At 39.1% G+C, this 15,147-nt stretch overlaps 1 protein-coding gene across 2 annotated transcripts in view; it reads right to left on the bottom strand.

Moving 5' to 3' along the window:
- The window catches only part of LOC121646346 (protein jagged-1b), a 53,918-nt gene that overhangs the window by 38,209 nt on the left and 562 nt on the right, over positions 1-15,147 (bottom strand). The window contains exons 1-2 of one of the 2 annotated variants that reach the window (XM_041995272.1): positions 14,190-15,004; positions 10,003-10,326 (exon numbers count right to left, since the gene is read on the bottom strand). In XM_041995272.1, the coding sequence (XP_041851206.1) occupies positions 10,003-10,326; positions 14,190-14,348 (483 nt within the window). In that variant the 5' untranslated portion in view covers positions 14,349-15,004. Of the gene's footprint in view, positions 1-10,002; positions 10,327-14,189; positions 15,005-15,147 lie in introns of those variants that run through there. The other variant, XM_041995273.1, reaches the window with a different exon arrangement.

The raw sequence follows: 15,147 nt of genomic DNA, 5'->3' as shown, positions 1-15,147 counted from the left end.
AACAATCACATTGATGGTTTGCTCCTCGCATAGCATCCCACCAGTAAGACATAAATTACAGATTTAAAAAAAAACACTCAAGAGAACAAAAAATATTTGAAAAGTGAGGAACTTTGACATGGCACTGAAGAATAATTATGCTATGCTGAGTAAAGGTTTGTGGTGTAGATTCAAATTAATAAATTGCAACTTCTACATTTACAGTCTCAGTACATGTGTAAAGAATCTTTTTACAGAAACAACTAATTTTACACCTTAAAAAAAACTCAGCTTTCACATAGCAAAAGAAAGGTAGAACCAGCAGCATAAATAAAATACATCCACACAGGATTTTTAAGCCAAAGAGATAAAAAAAAAGACATATAACACATGACATCCTTATAATTACGAGTCTGATAGATGTCAAAAAGAGTAGGAAAGAACAAAGATTAGGAGAGCTATTATTCATCACTGACAAATTAAATCATTTCTGAGTAGAACAAAAATGAATTCCTGCAAATATGGGAAAAGTGCCAACTAATTTTTTAGCTGACTGAAAGACAAATTAGGAAGACAAAATTTCTCTATAACCATTGAATCAGCTGACAAAATATCAAGCAAGACAAGCACAAATATAACACCAGTTCTGAGACAGCTGCCACAAACAACTGCAAAACCAGTGAAGCTGTGACCACTAGTGCCACTTCTTAGCAGCTAATGCCTCCATTTCAGCTAGTTACTTTCATCGTGTGCAACATGATCAACACTGCACAATTAAAAACATCAATATACCGCCCTGCTGAAATCAACAGTAGTGTTGCATTTCCTATAAGTCCTGTAATGTTTTCACAACACTACATCTCCTAGGAAACAAGAGATAAAATGTTGCATCATCTGTGTTTTTAGTTCTGCTTCTGAGAAACCGAGCAGGGTGGACATCTCAATAACGGCAATTCAAAAACCTGGATCTGAACACTTAATTGCTGATTTTGAGCAATATGACCATCTTTGTCTGGACATTTTCCGAATCTGCACCTTACTTCTTAAAAAGCAAAACCCACAATGCCTTCTTCTTAGGAAGGATGGAAAAGTAATAAACATTTGGGTGTAATATTTTTCCATTTTAAAACAAAAATAAGTTTAAACTGATTTCAAATGGTAAAAAGTTTTGCAGTCCAACTGTGATTAATTTCAATTAACTCCACATTCATGGATTCGAATTTTAATTGTTTGACAATTTAAAACATGTGGTCCAAATGATGGTACAGTTCAGAGAAACAATGACGACTTAGTATGAAACAGAAGTAAACATGGTCTCCTGTTCCTTCATTTTTGTTTTCTTTATAGCCTTCTATCCACCTCAAGCTCCTCCTTATGGAAACTTTGACTCTAAAAGTTTTGTCCTATTTTAATCGTCACAGCCGCAACTAGACTTTATGCAATATGTTGTTTAGAGGCACCATCTGATGTTACACCAGAAAACATCTGCATGTATCTATGTGCTGTAATAAGTCAGAGGCATTTTGGAAATGTCAGTATGGTAGATGTCTTTCCTCATCTTCAATATCTCATCAGGACAAGAGAGACAAACAACCACTCATGCCTTGGCAGACTTTAGTTAACCTATCTTTGGATGGTGGGAGGAAGCTGGAGTAGCCAGCGAGAACCCACGCGTACATGGGCAAACTCTACAGAAAGGCAACTGTCTGAACCCTCCCCAGCAGGCTCGAACCAGCAACCTGTGAGGCAACAGTGCTAACCAGCACACCACCATGCATCCCCATTTTAGATGTTTATTTGGTTAAAACAACTAAAATGCTTAAGTGGTTATTGACACTGGCCTACCTATGGCAATATTATTGAGCCTCATTCCTGAGCGAGCAGGGGGACACTTTAAGTGCAAATTATTTTTGCACAAATAACTTAATTTGAGCAAACACAGATTATGTGCACACAAAATGAGTTTCCGTGGTTACTCCTATCTGTATAGATGTTCGAGGATAAAACTTTCCCTCAGTTTTATTCATTTCCTCCGTCATTGTTCTCTCCTCTGCACAATGCCACACACCTGTGCACACGCTCAGTGATCCTTCTGATCAGTTCTGTCAACACACTCGCTTAACTCCATGCAGCGCTTTAAATGTTCTACAGTTTCAACCACTTCTAGGCTCGGACAAAGTCATCCTGATTTGCTGCTTTGCTGCATCATGATACCATTAGAAAAGATGGTTTCTAAGTTAAGAGGAGTGAGTCGTTCAGTGCACTGTGATCTCTTCTTCACTGGATTTGTAATCTTGTGATAGCATCCAAGATTTGGCCTCATGCATTTGAACTGCCAAAATTAAAAATAAATACAGAAATATCAAAATGGCTCAATAAACAAATCAGTATGGCAATAAATTATACAAACAAATTCTCCTCCTTTATTTATTCCTGTATTTATTTCTGTATTATTTCCCTTTAGACTTTTTTATTATCCTCAAAATCATTTTAGTATTTTCTTTTTAATCTAACATTTCATGTATTTCTTGACACATTTTTTTATTCAAAGTCATTTTTTTTTCCGTTATTTCCAACCTTGATTTTTCTTTCTTTATTTATATTTCCAAGTGTATTTATTTCTGTGTCTCCTTTTGACATTTCTGTCTGCATTCCTGGCTCATTATGTAAATGAGAGAGGAGGCCTTTTGAGGCATGTCCTTGGTGCAGATCCTCACCTACTGGTCAATCAACACTGACAGGTCACAGACCTTTAGTCCAGAGAGGACTGTGCAGTCAATCCTGCTTGCCTGGCTCTGTCGCATGTGGCCTCAGGAGGAAAATTACTGAGAGGGGTGGAACAGCTACAGGTGTGCACAACAAACAGGCTGAAAGAAGTGGCTGTGATACTCAGAGAATGTTGCTGGATCATTGAGATGAAAACTTTGCTAAATGTTTCGTGATTTCTGCACCTTATCATCACTTTCATTTTAATGTTTAATTGCTCCTTCATGTCTATACTGTAAACTGAAGCCTATGCAAACAACATTTTGTTCTGTATACACCTGCTGTGTACAAAATGACAATAAAGTCTGTCTAATCTAATCTAATCTAAAAATTCAAAGATCTTCCCTGAACGACCTAAACTCCCTTCCTCCTCTACCGATCCACCTCAGCAGCTGCTTACAGTCCTGTAGGATTGTAGAGCATATTCAAGACTTCTTTCCATCATCATACAAGTTTCCCTCACTTGTAAGGACTAATATACAGGAAAAATGAATAAATTCAACTACTTGGTTGTTATTTTATTTGATTAATCAATATAGCTCTCATTGTCAAGTACTAGCGGTCAGCTCCAGTTAGTTTGGAGCATCATCTCCTCAGTTTTGTCCTGTCTATTTCAGCTCTCACTCAGCAGTGGTATCCATCCATCTGTTAGCTGTACTTGCTTTATACAGTTCAATTAAGTGAATAAAAATTACTTGTTTCACAAAATATGACAGACAGAGCGAGGCAGATAGGCTCAGCCTGTGACCTGCTCCTTGTTGATTGACCTAATAGGTGAGGCTCTGCACCAAGGACACGCCTCGAAAGGTCGCCCCCCTCATTTACATAATGAGCCAGAAATGCACACTGAAATGTCAAAAGGAGACAGAAAAATGTTAAAAGGAAACACAGAAATAAATATGAATGGAAAAATAAATAGAGGAAGAACATTCAAGATTGAAAACAATGAAGACTTAAATATTACAAAAAAAATTGTCAAATTAAATAAATAAAATGTTAGATGAAAATAAAATACAGAAATAAATATTTTGGGGGATAAGAAAATGTAAAAAAAAAAAGGAAAAAAGAAAATAATACTGAAATAAATACAGGCATAAAAATAAATTAGGAAAATAAATAAATAAATAGAACTGAAAATGACATGCAAACGCAAATAAATATGAATATCAACACAAAGTTAAATTATAATGGCTGAAAATGACAAATGAAATGTAAATTAATAAGTTAAAATGTGAAAGCAATCAAGGATATTAGTTGATCCAGCGGTTTCTAAATAACTGCCAATTTTCCTGCTCACAAATCAGTGATGATAATCTTTGTTCTGTAAGAATAAATAAAAATAATATAAAGGCTTTTGTTCCAGTATGAATGAATCAACTTCTCCATTGATAAAGGAACACAATGTAGTCAGTAAGAGGACTGGATGGTTCACAGCAGCTACATGTGAACATATTTGCATGATGACAATTTGCATGTTGCTCTGAGAAGTAAGTGCCCTATTTCACATACACGCACCACTGAATAGAATATATTGTCATGTCATATGATAAAGCCAGACACTTTAGTTTAACTTTCATCTTCAAAGTTATCAGTTAACAGCTTGATTACTGTGGATGTTCTACATAACTCCCTGTCACAGAGCTTAAAGTATGTTGTGTTTCTTTGGTAATGAAAACTGTCTATAAATAAAGTTGGTGAAAGATTATTGACGTGTTTTACTGGAAAACTGATAATACATGCAGATACAACTAAAGAGAGAGTGGAGAGACTTGTAACACAGGTTCTCATGTAGTACTGCAGAATTAAGTAGAGACTGCAGTATAAACTTTGCACTGTTCTGCCATACACGTTTAAGGTACTTCCAAACTGTATATATTTTTCAATTTTGTGGTAAATGTTATTCCTGGCTGTCTCAGTGTTGACATTTCCTCCCACACTCCAAAGATATGCATGTAATGTTAATTAGTGTTTGTCATTAACAGTGAGTGTGAGTGATTGTCTTTGTTGTTAACAGGGCTACTCACTTTGGTCCTACAAGGTCCACAATCCTGCAGGTTTTCAATGCATTCCTGCTTCAACACACCTGAATCAAATTAAATGGATCTACAGCCAATCAAGTTCTGCATAATGACTCATGATTTTAGTCAGGTGTGTGAAGCAGGTATACGGAGAAATTCTGCTGGATTGTGGCCCTCGTAAAACAGAAGTGAATAGCCCTGATGTAGTATCTTGTCCAAAGTCTACCATCTTTATTCCACTTTGAGTCCACGCAAAATACCATAAAGAACCCTACGAAATTACACATTTAGACCAGATGTTGGTGTACATGTACAGTGCAGAACAGCTCACATACAAACATGAAAACATCAAAGTTGATTTCATGGTGATTTACTACATCTGTGTAATAAATATTAGGGTTCTATATGTTTTCCTCTTTGGATCTATATATTTGTTTATATATATTGTCTATATGTTTGCTTGTGCAGACACATTAACTTTGATAATGAAGACGAACAGGAAAACTTTTATTTGTTTTCATATCGTAATCCTCAAAGGAGACACTGGGTTGGGAGCAATGGGTGTGTAGTACTTACAAAAGGGTGTCTCCCTTTTTTCTCAATTTCATCCTTTTTAATGAAGTCTGAATTGGTCTATCTTTCTAAGGGTTTAAAGGGTTGGCACAGAGAGTATAATAAATACAAAACATAATCAAAGAAATGCCACAAGAAGTTAGGATTTCCTTGTCTGTGACCTGGGTAAGATTCCCTAAAAGGTTGCTTACACAATAAACACAATAAGCTTTTCATTTTATCTTGGTCACAAGATGCAAGCTGATGTATGTTTTAGATTTGATCGCTCACTTTCTACATCACATTAAATGAAGGATTAGTTGGCACAAAGGTGAGTAAGAGTCAAGTTTAAATGGCTACAATTAGTGCATCCTATAAACTTCTACATAGCAAGCAGCAATGTCAACTTTGCCTCAACCTCTTCTTGGGTAACTCTTTGTGCATTAATGTGCAGCATGAAAAGACATTTACCGCTTTTGATAATATAAATATATGTGACTCATATCTATGCAAACACACAAGATATGTTTATAATGAACACAAGGTGAGAGACCAGGTAAAGGCAAGACAGTGTGCAGTGAACACACACAGATATTTGGGAGCAGACTGTTGTTTCCCAGAAACATCTAGCTGCGGCCTCAGGCAGCGAATCTGACCATGATTAATATAAATGCCTGACATCAAGATTACAGAGTGACTCGGTTCACTTCATCTGAACAGTATTTCTATGGCACCAACACTGTCATTTGTAGTAGGTCATTTGAACAAAGAGCAAGCCTTAACCAAAACTTGATGAATTATTTCTGAGTAACAAAAGGTTAGGAAAGATCAGATTCAGCCTGCACACAGTCTGGTGAATGGTGGTTTCACATTGAATCTATGGAAGAAGGAGCATCTGTGACCAGGTTTAACTGCTAACTTGCAGCCTCTGTACCCTTTGCTGCCACCCTCTTGATCCAGTCATTGGTTTGTTCCCACTCCTGCCAGGTAAACAGACTCATTAAGGGCCAACTTAGTGCTCTCTTGGCAGGATGCTCTGTTTTCCTTCTTGTTTCAAGCAGATTCAACACTGACAGAGACAGGACTTATATAAATGACCATGTTATGAAGTCTTTGAACTTGTCTAATCTCTGCAGAGAAGCTAAAATATCCCAGACCGCCGAGTGTCTGTCCCTCTGGGGTAAAAAATAAGCCATGTTCCTCAGACTATGCATTAGATGACTAATGACCAGAAGGCAAAACTAAAATCTGGATTTTAACATCCAAAACCAGACAAAGGAAGGATTCAGAGGAATAAAAAAAAGAAAGAAAAAAAATCAAAACACAGACTTACAGCAATCTAAAAGGGATGGAACCTTGCAGCCAATCTTGATGACATTATAAGCAAAACAAACACAACACAACAAATTACGACTACGTTCACATTCATAAGCAAATGCAAAAAAATTCCATGAAGAGATTAGTGGGAGAAAGAACAAACAGGGGAGGGCAGGGGACAGAAAGAGCTCACCTTTCTTCATAATGACTACACTCGCCTGTTCATCCCCTCACCTGGGGCAGGGGGATCACTCTCCCTCCCTCCCCCAACCTCCTCCTCCTCCTCCACCACCACCCTCCACCTCCCAAAGATGGCCAGATAAAGCCAGCCTTTCAGCAGAAAATGCTCTAAGGTTGCCACACTGTGTCCCAGCTCCGTCTCCCCTGCAGCCCAACCCACCCCGCAGCCCGGCCCTGAAAATGATCCAGGTAGACTTTCTCATGGAGGACTTTCTCACACTCACTCCTGCCAATCACACACCTCCCCAGTGTACAGGAGGAGAGAAAAAAAAGTGTGACACATACACGCTGTTTGCTTACAGCACACACACGAAAACACACAGAAAAGCAAACTGTGCACAGATAAGAGAAGGTAATTGGCTCTGGGACAGTGAGTCTCACAGGTAAATGAGCTGATACTAATCAAGGAGAAGAAACCTAAACCAGCTTTGTGTTACATTCTTGTGTATTTGTACTGATGATGCTGTGGGACAAAAAGAGAATCCTCACAAGGCTGGAAAAAAAGCAGCTATAGAAACATTCCTAATGTGGGTTTATTTTTGCCATTATCACACACATTGTTCCAACAGGATATGATTACGGCTTAGAGGCATAATGCATTTTGCTGTCATTTCTATGATACCGTCATGATGAGAAACATTTCACTCTAGCTGGAAGCGATCAAAGGCAAAAAGAAAGTGAAAAAGGAAAGACCACAGGAGGAATTATTTTAGTGAATCAAATAAAACCTCTAATATCTCTTATAAAATTGTGTCTGACTGGTGTCCTTGCCAAGTTGTTTTACAGAGATTCTCTCCAGCTCTAGTTTCATGATAAACAAACCATTAATTGCTTAAAAGGAGTTTAGGAACGAAGCAGCTAATGTGTCCAGAGATGAACTGATGGATTTTTTTTTCTGCAACTCATGGGACTGAGGGGGATTAGAGCAAAGCCAAAGTGGTATATTTCTGTTACTTAATTTTTCAGGAAAGAAAAAAAGGTAATGTATATATGTAACAGCTTCAATTCATATTCATTAGTGATTAATCTAAGTTGTTTGTTTCAATCCAACAGCCCAAAACATTTATATTTCAGAGATTTCTGCTGATGAAAATTTAAGCTCATCCTAACTTATTTTTCAAATGGGTTTTTTTTCTGATTTTTCCCAAAAGAATAAACTAACTTATTTTACCTCAGATGAAGTACATATAAAGTAAATAGATCATACACAGAATAATGCACAATACCAGTCTGATGAGGAGGCGCCTAAAACCCATTCATCCGTGTAAACCTGTTTTTTAAGCTTCCTGATGAATAATTAAAGAAAGAAAAGGAGAGAAATGGAGCGCTGGAGAGTAAAGGAGGGAGTTACATTGATTTATCAATATTTTTCTTGGCCACGCTTCTCTGTTCTCTGTTTCTTGCTAATTAATTGCTCTGCTATTTAATGAGGACATAAGGTGCAGCAGCCAGCAGCATGTAGTTTGATCGTGATGCAGATAGTTCGATACACCCTGGAGAAAGGACCCAAAAGACCAAAAGTTAAACATAAAAACAAGAAGTTTTAGATAGATGGAAAACAAAATGAGAAAGAAAGCCTTATGAGAAGTAAGGAAAATATGTGGCAAAGGAAATCAGTGGATGAAAAATGGTGTTTGCTGATGCTAAGAAAAAAAAACGGGGGGGACCTTATCTGCTGATAAGGTTAAGTAACTTACTGGAGTCACAGGATCTATTTTCAAGTAACAGGTGAAGGTAATTGGTTGGCAATTAGGCAAATAGATCCTGTCCTCTGGCAATCATCTTATTTATTGTCTACACCCCTCACTTGTTAAAACATGATTAATTTAATTGTTAGTAGGCAGCTTAACCAAAAGTTTGCTATATTAGTTTGATTTGAAGATGTGAGACTGCAGTATAGCTTATTACAGCCATTAGTGTTTTATACAAAATTCTAACTTGAACATGCTAAAATACCCTCCGTGGATTGTTCACTTTTTAGTTTAAAGTTTGTTTGTCACATGTGGTCTTGATCTGTAAATAGATATCTGAATGTGATGATGCAACATCTGTGAGCAAGAGACAATTTGCTACCAACATATTTCAACACATGCTGAAAAATAATATCCAAACCATCAGCAATCATCTCACAATTATATGTTATTTAGTAGCTTTTGAAAATCTGTTTGCTCTTTAAAATCGAGTTGTATACAGAATAGGGAGTCTTAGCTCAGATGGTGTGTACGTGTTATATTTGGAGGAAGAGTAGTTGTCTACCAACTGAAAAGTCGTAGGATTGATTCCTGGCTTCCCCTGAATCCATCCTAAAGTGTCCTTGAGCAAGACACTGAACCCCACGCTGCCTCTCAATGTGCCTATCAGGGTATGAATGTGCCCTTGTAGAAAGCACTTAGTATGTAACAACTATAATAACAACTTAGTATATAACAATAGAAGAGCTGCATGAGTGTGTGTGTATGGGTGAATGTGACATGTAGTGTAGAAGTGCTTTGAGTGGTCAACATGTGACTAGAAAAGCAAGTCACAGTTGTAGCAAGCATACAACAGCCAATAATTTCACAGAGTGATGAATTAGAGATAAATATAAATTGTATGTGAGTCTGACTTTGCATTTCTGTGGTTGCAAAGAAATGCAACATATATATATATATATATATATATATATATATATATATATATATATATATATATATATACACTATTAATATTTTTTTACTGTTCCCATTGGGTCTGCTATAGTGGGTCCTTCTTCCAAATGCCAGGTCAGGTTGGAAATGTCTGGACACAAAGACCAGTCTATGATGCCTCTCTTCATCAGTTGAACTTCATTAAAGTGTATTTTTGTTATGTAAAGTGGACTTTTTTAAGAAGAGTACATTCATTACTGCTAATAAAAAACCTCACGAGACTGCTTGTTGAAACAGTGTGATAATGACTAGCCTACTAGTTTTAGTGAAAAAACACTGATGTTGCTAGTGTGATGCAAACACATCTGAAGGAGTCTGAACTCTGCCTGTGAGGGTTATCATCATTTCAATCTAGCCTCAGTTTAAGTGCATTGTATTGTACTTAAAGCTAGCCTGTTCCCTTGGTAACCATACTAGTAACTAGCACATCCCCCAGTACTTACTGGCCAGGCGTATTTGTAAGGAATGACAATGTGTCCATTAGTTCCATCGTCTCCTCCTCCATCATGTCCTCTGTGGCGGAGGGATTGGGAGTTTCCACCCAGAATGCCGGTGCTGCCTGACCCAAATGTGCAGGCTCCTGTGGGGACAACACGAGCCTGATATTCCTTGAGACAGGCTTGGAAGAAAGTGTCACATTGGTCCCTGGCAGAGCAGCGCTGTCCCCCGCTTGTCTGCAGGTCGCAGCAGTCTTCAGTTTGTAGGAGTCCATGTGGGTTCTGGAAGTGACGGATCTGAAGCTCGAACGTCCCTACAGCAGACACAGCCTGAGTCCAGAAAGGGCAGAGAGAAAAGTTGTTATACTACCTGTTTTTACAACATGCAAGTTTGTACCATCATGTGGAGATGAAAATCACCAAAATTCAAAAGGTGGCTTAAATATAATGTAAATGTATCAAGCTTGTGTTAGATTACAAGTCAACACACACTCATTTTTGACTCCTGCCAACCTTTGAAAGCATCATACAAACTGAAGCCTCAGTGGTGGAGGCAGCAAACATTTTAATGAAACAATTCCACAAGAGAAGTACTTCATAAGGAGCACCAGGAAGCAATGAGAGTTAGATAAGCAGCTTCTCTAAAACACTCCTGATAAAAATAATCAACTTTTAAAACAGTAACATACTTTTTAAAGAACGAAAGGCATTTATTTAGGACTCATAAAGTGACAACGTGTGGCACATCTTCAATAGACAAGTACCCTTGAAGATCATGTTGTTCAAACTAAAGCAGTGAAATGTATCTGCTTATTTCAGCAGTGGCAAAAAATGCTAGACTGATTTAGCTGGTGGTGCAGTTTTTGATGATATCAATTTATTCTCGTTGTTACCAGAATTGTTTTCAATAGACACATTCATGACTTTAATATGTGCAAGAAATCTATTTCTCTCTCTCTCTCTCTCTCTCTCTCTCTCTCTCTCTCTGTCTCTCCCTCATTTTTAAGGTTTCCATGGCAGCAAATCCTGCCTAACAAATCCGTATTTGGAATAATGCTGCCATTTTATAATTTTCAGTCTTTACGGTAAAACTAACACAATTTATGTTGCAATCACAGAGTTGATATGAAACTGGGTATGGAAGCACTGGTCTTCAAAACTAGCTGATGATAAGGACACTCGAACCTTCATCGTCTCGACCAATTCCGTAACATTTCACAACAATCAGCTGCATTACGGGTTAAGGGAAATGTAAGTCTGACAGATAATTTTGTTACACAGATGTTTATGCATTGAGCAAGTTAGATTGACAATAGATGGAAATGTCCATAACTAAACTGTCTCACAGACTTCTATCTGTCAACAAATCACAAGACAACAGCTTCCAGAAACCAAGCAAGACACATATAGGAGAAAAAAAGAGAACATGACTATGATTTCCACTACTCTGAGAAAAAAACTTTTCCATTTTTGCCTAATCTTCTCTTCTCTTTCTCTGTGTCTTTACTGTCACCACCACTCCCTTTTGTATGCCTCTTTCTTCCCAGGAGACCATGAGATTCTGCTCACACCCTTTTTCTCTTCACCTCCAGCTCCTCACTTCTTTCTCTGACTCAGAACAAGTTGTAATGCTCCTGTCATCTTTCTCTCTGCGGCCACCGGCTCTTCTGCATTGTTTTCATCCTTTGTATCTTTCTTTTCTTAGTGCTCCCTCTCTATTTATGGAAGTAGAGGGGACACACACACACACAGTCTCTTACACACTTAATAAGACCTCCTGAGAGACTCGGAGCACAAGGGTCAGGTGTGCTTGAATGCATGCATGAGTGCCCCTGTCTGTGCTTTTATTCTTCTTACAGCAACATAAAAGTAAAAAATAAATCTTGGTTTGCTATGAAACCCCTAAATTATTCAGTATAATTCAGCTGTTATGGCTTACCCCCTAAAACAACAATTTAAATATTTTTCGGTTAGTTAAAAAAAATCAAAGTCATGTATCCAAGAGGTGTTGTACACTTAATCATAGACAGGAGTCCCTGAGACCTGCAAGATGCTAAGTTATCCAACACTGAGCTAAAGTCTCAGTCACCCCTTTGTTACTGGTGGCATGTCCCTCCACTGCACCCTGTCCCTGAGCCGAGAGAGGTCGGGGGTGATGGCGGCAGGGAGGGGGAACATGTCTACATCAAAAGGCTTGTGGAGATACAGTGGCGCTCATCACTCTACATCCTCCTTTCTTCCTCTCCTCCACTCGCTGCCGAGCCATTCCCTGCATACCAGCATTTCAGCGCTCAGTCGGAGCAGAGACAGAGAGATCCAAGCCGAAGCCCATCTCTGCAGGAGAGCTTCATTTAAAGGATTTCTAAAGTCACAACCAGGCATGTCGAGCAATTCATCCTCTCCATTCAAAAACTGACATTCAAGGATGAGTAATTAACTCTGGTTTTCAATTCAAGGCCAGTGATGCTGTCTGAAAACAGGAAATTGACTGACTGTATCTGAAATTTGCTTTAAACATCACATACATTACAGTTCACTTGAGTTGCTAATTAAAAGACAGAAACAATTATTTAATTCCAAACATTCTTAGTTTCAGCTCCTCAGAAGTGACAATTTCTGGTGTTTTTGTCTAATGTGATCCTGGACTGTTTTGTTTTTTTAAAAAAATAAAAAAGAGAGAGAGAGAGAGAGAGAGAGAGGGAGAGAGAGCGAGAGAGAGAGAGAGAATAGTGATTTTTTTCTGACATTTAAGTGTTCAGACAACAATCACAACGATTTCAGACTCATAGATTTATATTAAAACTACATCTGATGAGTCTGAATGGATCTATCAAGCACTGGTCAGAAGATTAACTGGCTTTCATTCTGTTTTTTGATCAACTTTCAATTAAATTCTTTTCTGACTGATTTATTCATTCATCTCTTTGTCTACAATTTAAAATCCTTTGCCTTCTATGAAAAATTAACAACAAAAAAGTTAAATGCCCTTGAAATACTAATTAGATTAGTAGATATCTGATGTTGAGGAGCACTTTAATTTCAAAGATCAAAGTTGAGTAGCTCACACAGCTTAAAACTACCAACATACTGTGATAGCTCTTCTACTGCAGTGTAGCACTGAGAACATAAAAATGGGCATGAGCAGCAGAGGGACTGTTGGGGCATCAAGAAACCATATTCATGAATCACAGGTTTCGATATGTCCTCTATCCTGCATTAGAAATGGGCAGCAGCTGCAGAGGAACCTGACTGTGTGTTCCACAGTGCAGTCAGGAGAAAGGAAGGCGAGGACTGTGTTGTTCCTCAGCTGTGAAGGGGTTGCAGAGGTGCAGAGCTGCCTGAATGTTCAACATTCACACGCCCCAGAGTTTATTCGCCTGTGGCCCCGTGCTCTACACACACCCAAGGCACAGATGATGTTTGTGAGGAGTGTTTGGAAAAATTGCATATGCACATACACACACGTGCACAGGCACAATGTTGAGCACCTCTGGGCCTGGTCTTCCTACCGGTGAGCCCTGTCACACATCACAGCCATCCTGCCACCTCCCATGGGAAGAAAGTACATGTGTGTGTGTGCACCCACATGCACAAAATGTTGCAAAGTTTGATGTTGCCACTGATACAAAGAAGACGGTTCAATTCACTGCAGTGCAAAGGAATGGTCGCTGTAGAGGGAGTGGTAGGGTAATTAAGGTAATTTTCCCCCATCACTTACTGAAGATTCAAAAAAGTACCCACAAAATGATTGAGTTTAATTAGTAATTATAAATTATTTTCAGCAGCCAAGTGCTACTATTAAGTGTGATGTGCTGCCCACCTCATCATATTCTTTGTTTGACAGTGACGTCTTTATAAAGCAAAAATAAATAAATAGGCCTATATTATTTATTCTTTCTAATGGTAGCACATATATTTTTGTGATCTTTACATCCCTTTCTTCTAAACTGGGATTACAGTTGCTCTCTGTTGCGTGGGATAAAAGACACCGGCGGGCTGAAACAACAGGTGGGCACAGCGCCATGGAGAATGAGCACAAAGGGGAAAGGCTCAATGTGCGTGGGCTTCATTGGCCTAGTGGCTATTTTTCCACGCAGTTGTTATTTAAAATACACACTAAAGCACAGTTACAGGTTAGCCTTTGGGAGGTTTAAGGGCATGCCGCCCGAAATAACACTTAATCGGTGGCTTACCTGCGGTTGTATCGTAAGTGCGGTTAGAAAAATCATTACACGCTGCAGGTGGAGGTGTCCCCGGAGCCGCTCAGACCTCATGACGCGCTTCCCATTGATCTTTCCACTCCAGCTTCTGGGACTGGGCCGAGATATCCTGTGCGCTCTTGTGCTCTCCATCCCTGTGTCAAGGGATCGAGGACCGCGTTGTGCGCTCCGACGCTGGTGGCACACCCTCCTTCTCCTCCTACTCTTCCTCCCTTTTTGTGATCTCTGTTCGCCCAGCTCTCCTCCTCTCCGGATTTAAACCCTCAAACTCCCGCAAAGCAACTTCATGGCGTCTATTTCAGAGAAACCATAACTATCAAGTCCCCTCCAAATCCAACCGCACAGACCTTGATGACTCCTTTTCTGTTGTGTCCAGGGTATATTTATGCTGGTAATGACACATGCACACAGACCCAGACACTTCAAACCCACTCTCCTTGCGCTATGTTCCTGCCACCACCTGCGTTAAGAGGCTTTACAGGTCCAATCTGCCGGCTCACTTGACTTGACCTCTCATCCCAATTAGGTGACACTCTCTCTTCGTGTGTCTTCAAGCTTGTTCCAAGTTTGAGAAATGGCGCACGAAACAATAATAATTACACGAATCTATCATATGAGCATGTGTACGCAGCGACTTAAGTTGTTCCAGCAGAAATATTTCACTGCGCATCCGAGCGGCTGGTTGGTCATTTGTCAACCCGATATGAAGCGGTAGAGTCTACGGGAGAAACAACGAGAGAGCGCCCGAGAGAAAGAGGGAGAGAGAGAGAAAAGAAAGAGCGCGAGAGAGGGAGGGGAGGTCGAGGAAGGGAATATCCGTCTTTCAGTTTTTTTCTCCGGATGGTTCCCAGCTCACCAGCGCTCACATCCCACTCCCAGTAACCTGTAGCCCAACCCAACTTCTTTGGTCACATTTACACATGGGATTATC

This window comes from Melanotaenia boesemani, chromosome 9, assembly GCF_017639745.1.
Source record: "Melanotaenia boesemani isolate fMelBoe1 chromosome 9, fMelBoe1.pri, whole genome shotgun sequence".
NCBI classification, from domain to species: domain Eukaryota; kingdom Metazoa; phylum Chordata; class Actinopteri; order Atheriniformes; family Melanotaeniidae; genus Melanotaenia; species Melanotaenia boesemani.
Note: the sequence above shows the minus strand (reverse complement) of the source record. Positions and strands in the feature narration are given on the sequence as shown.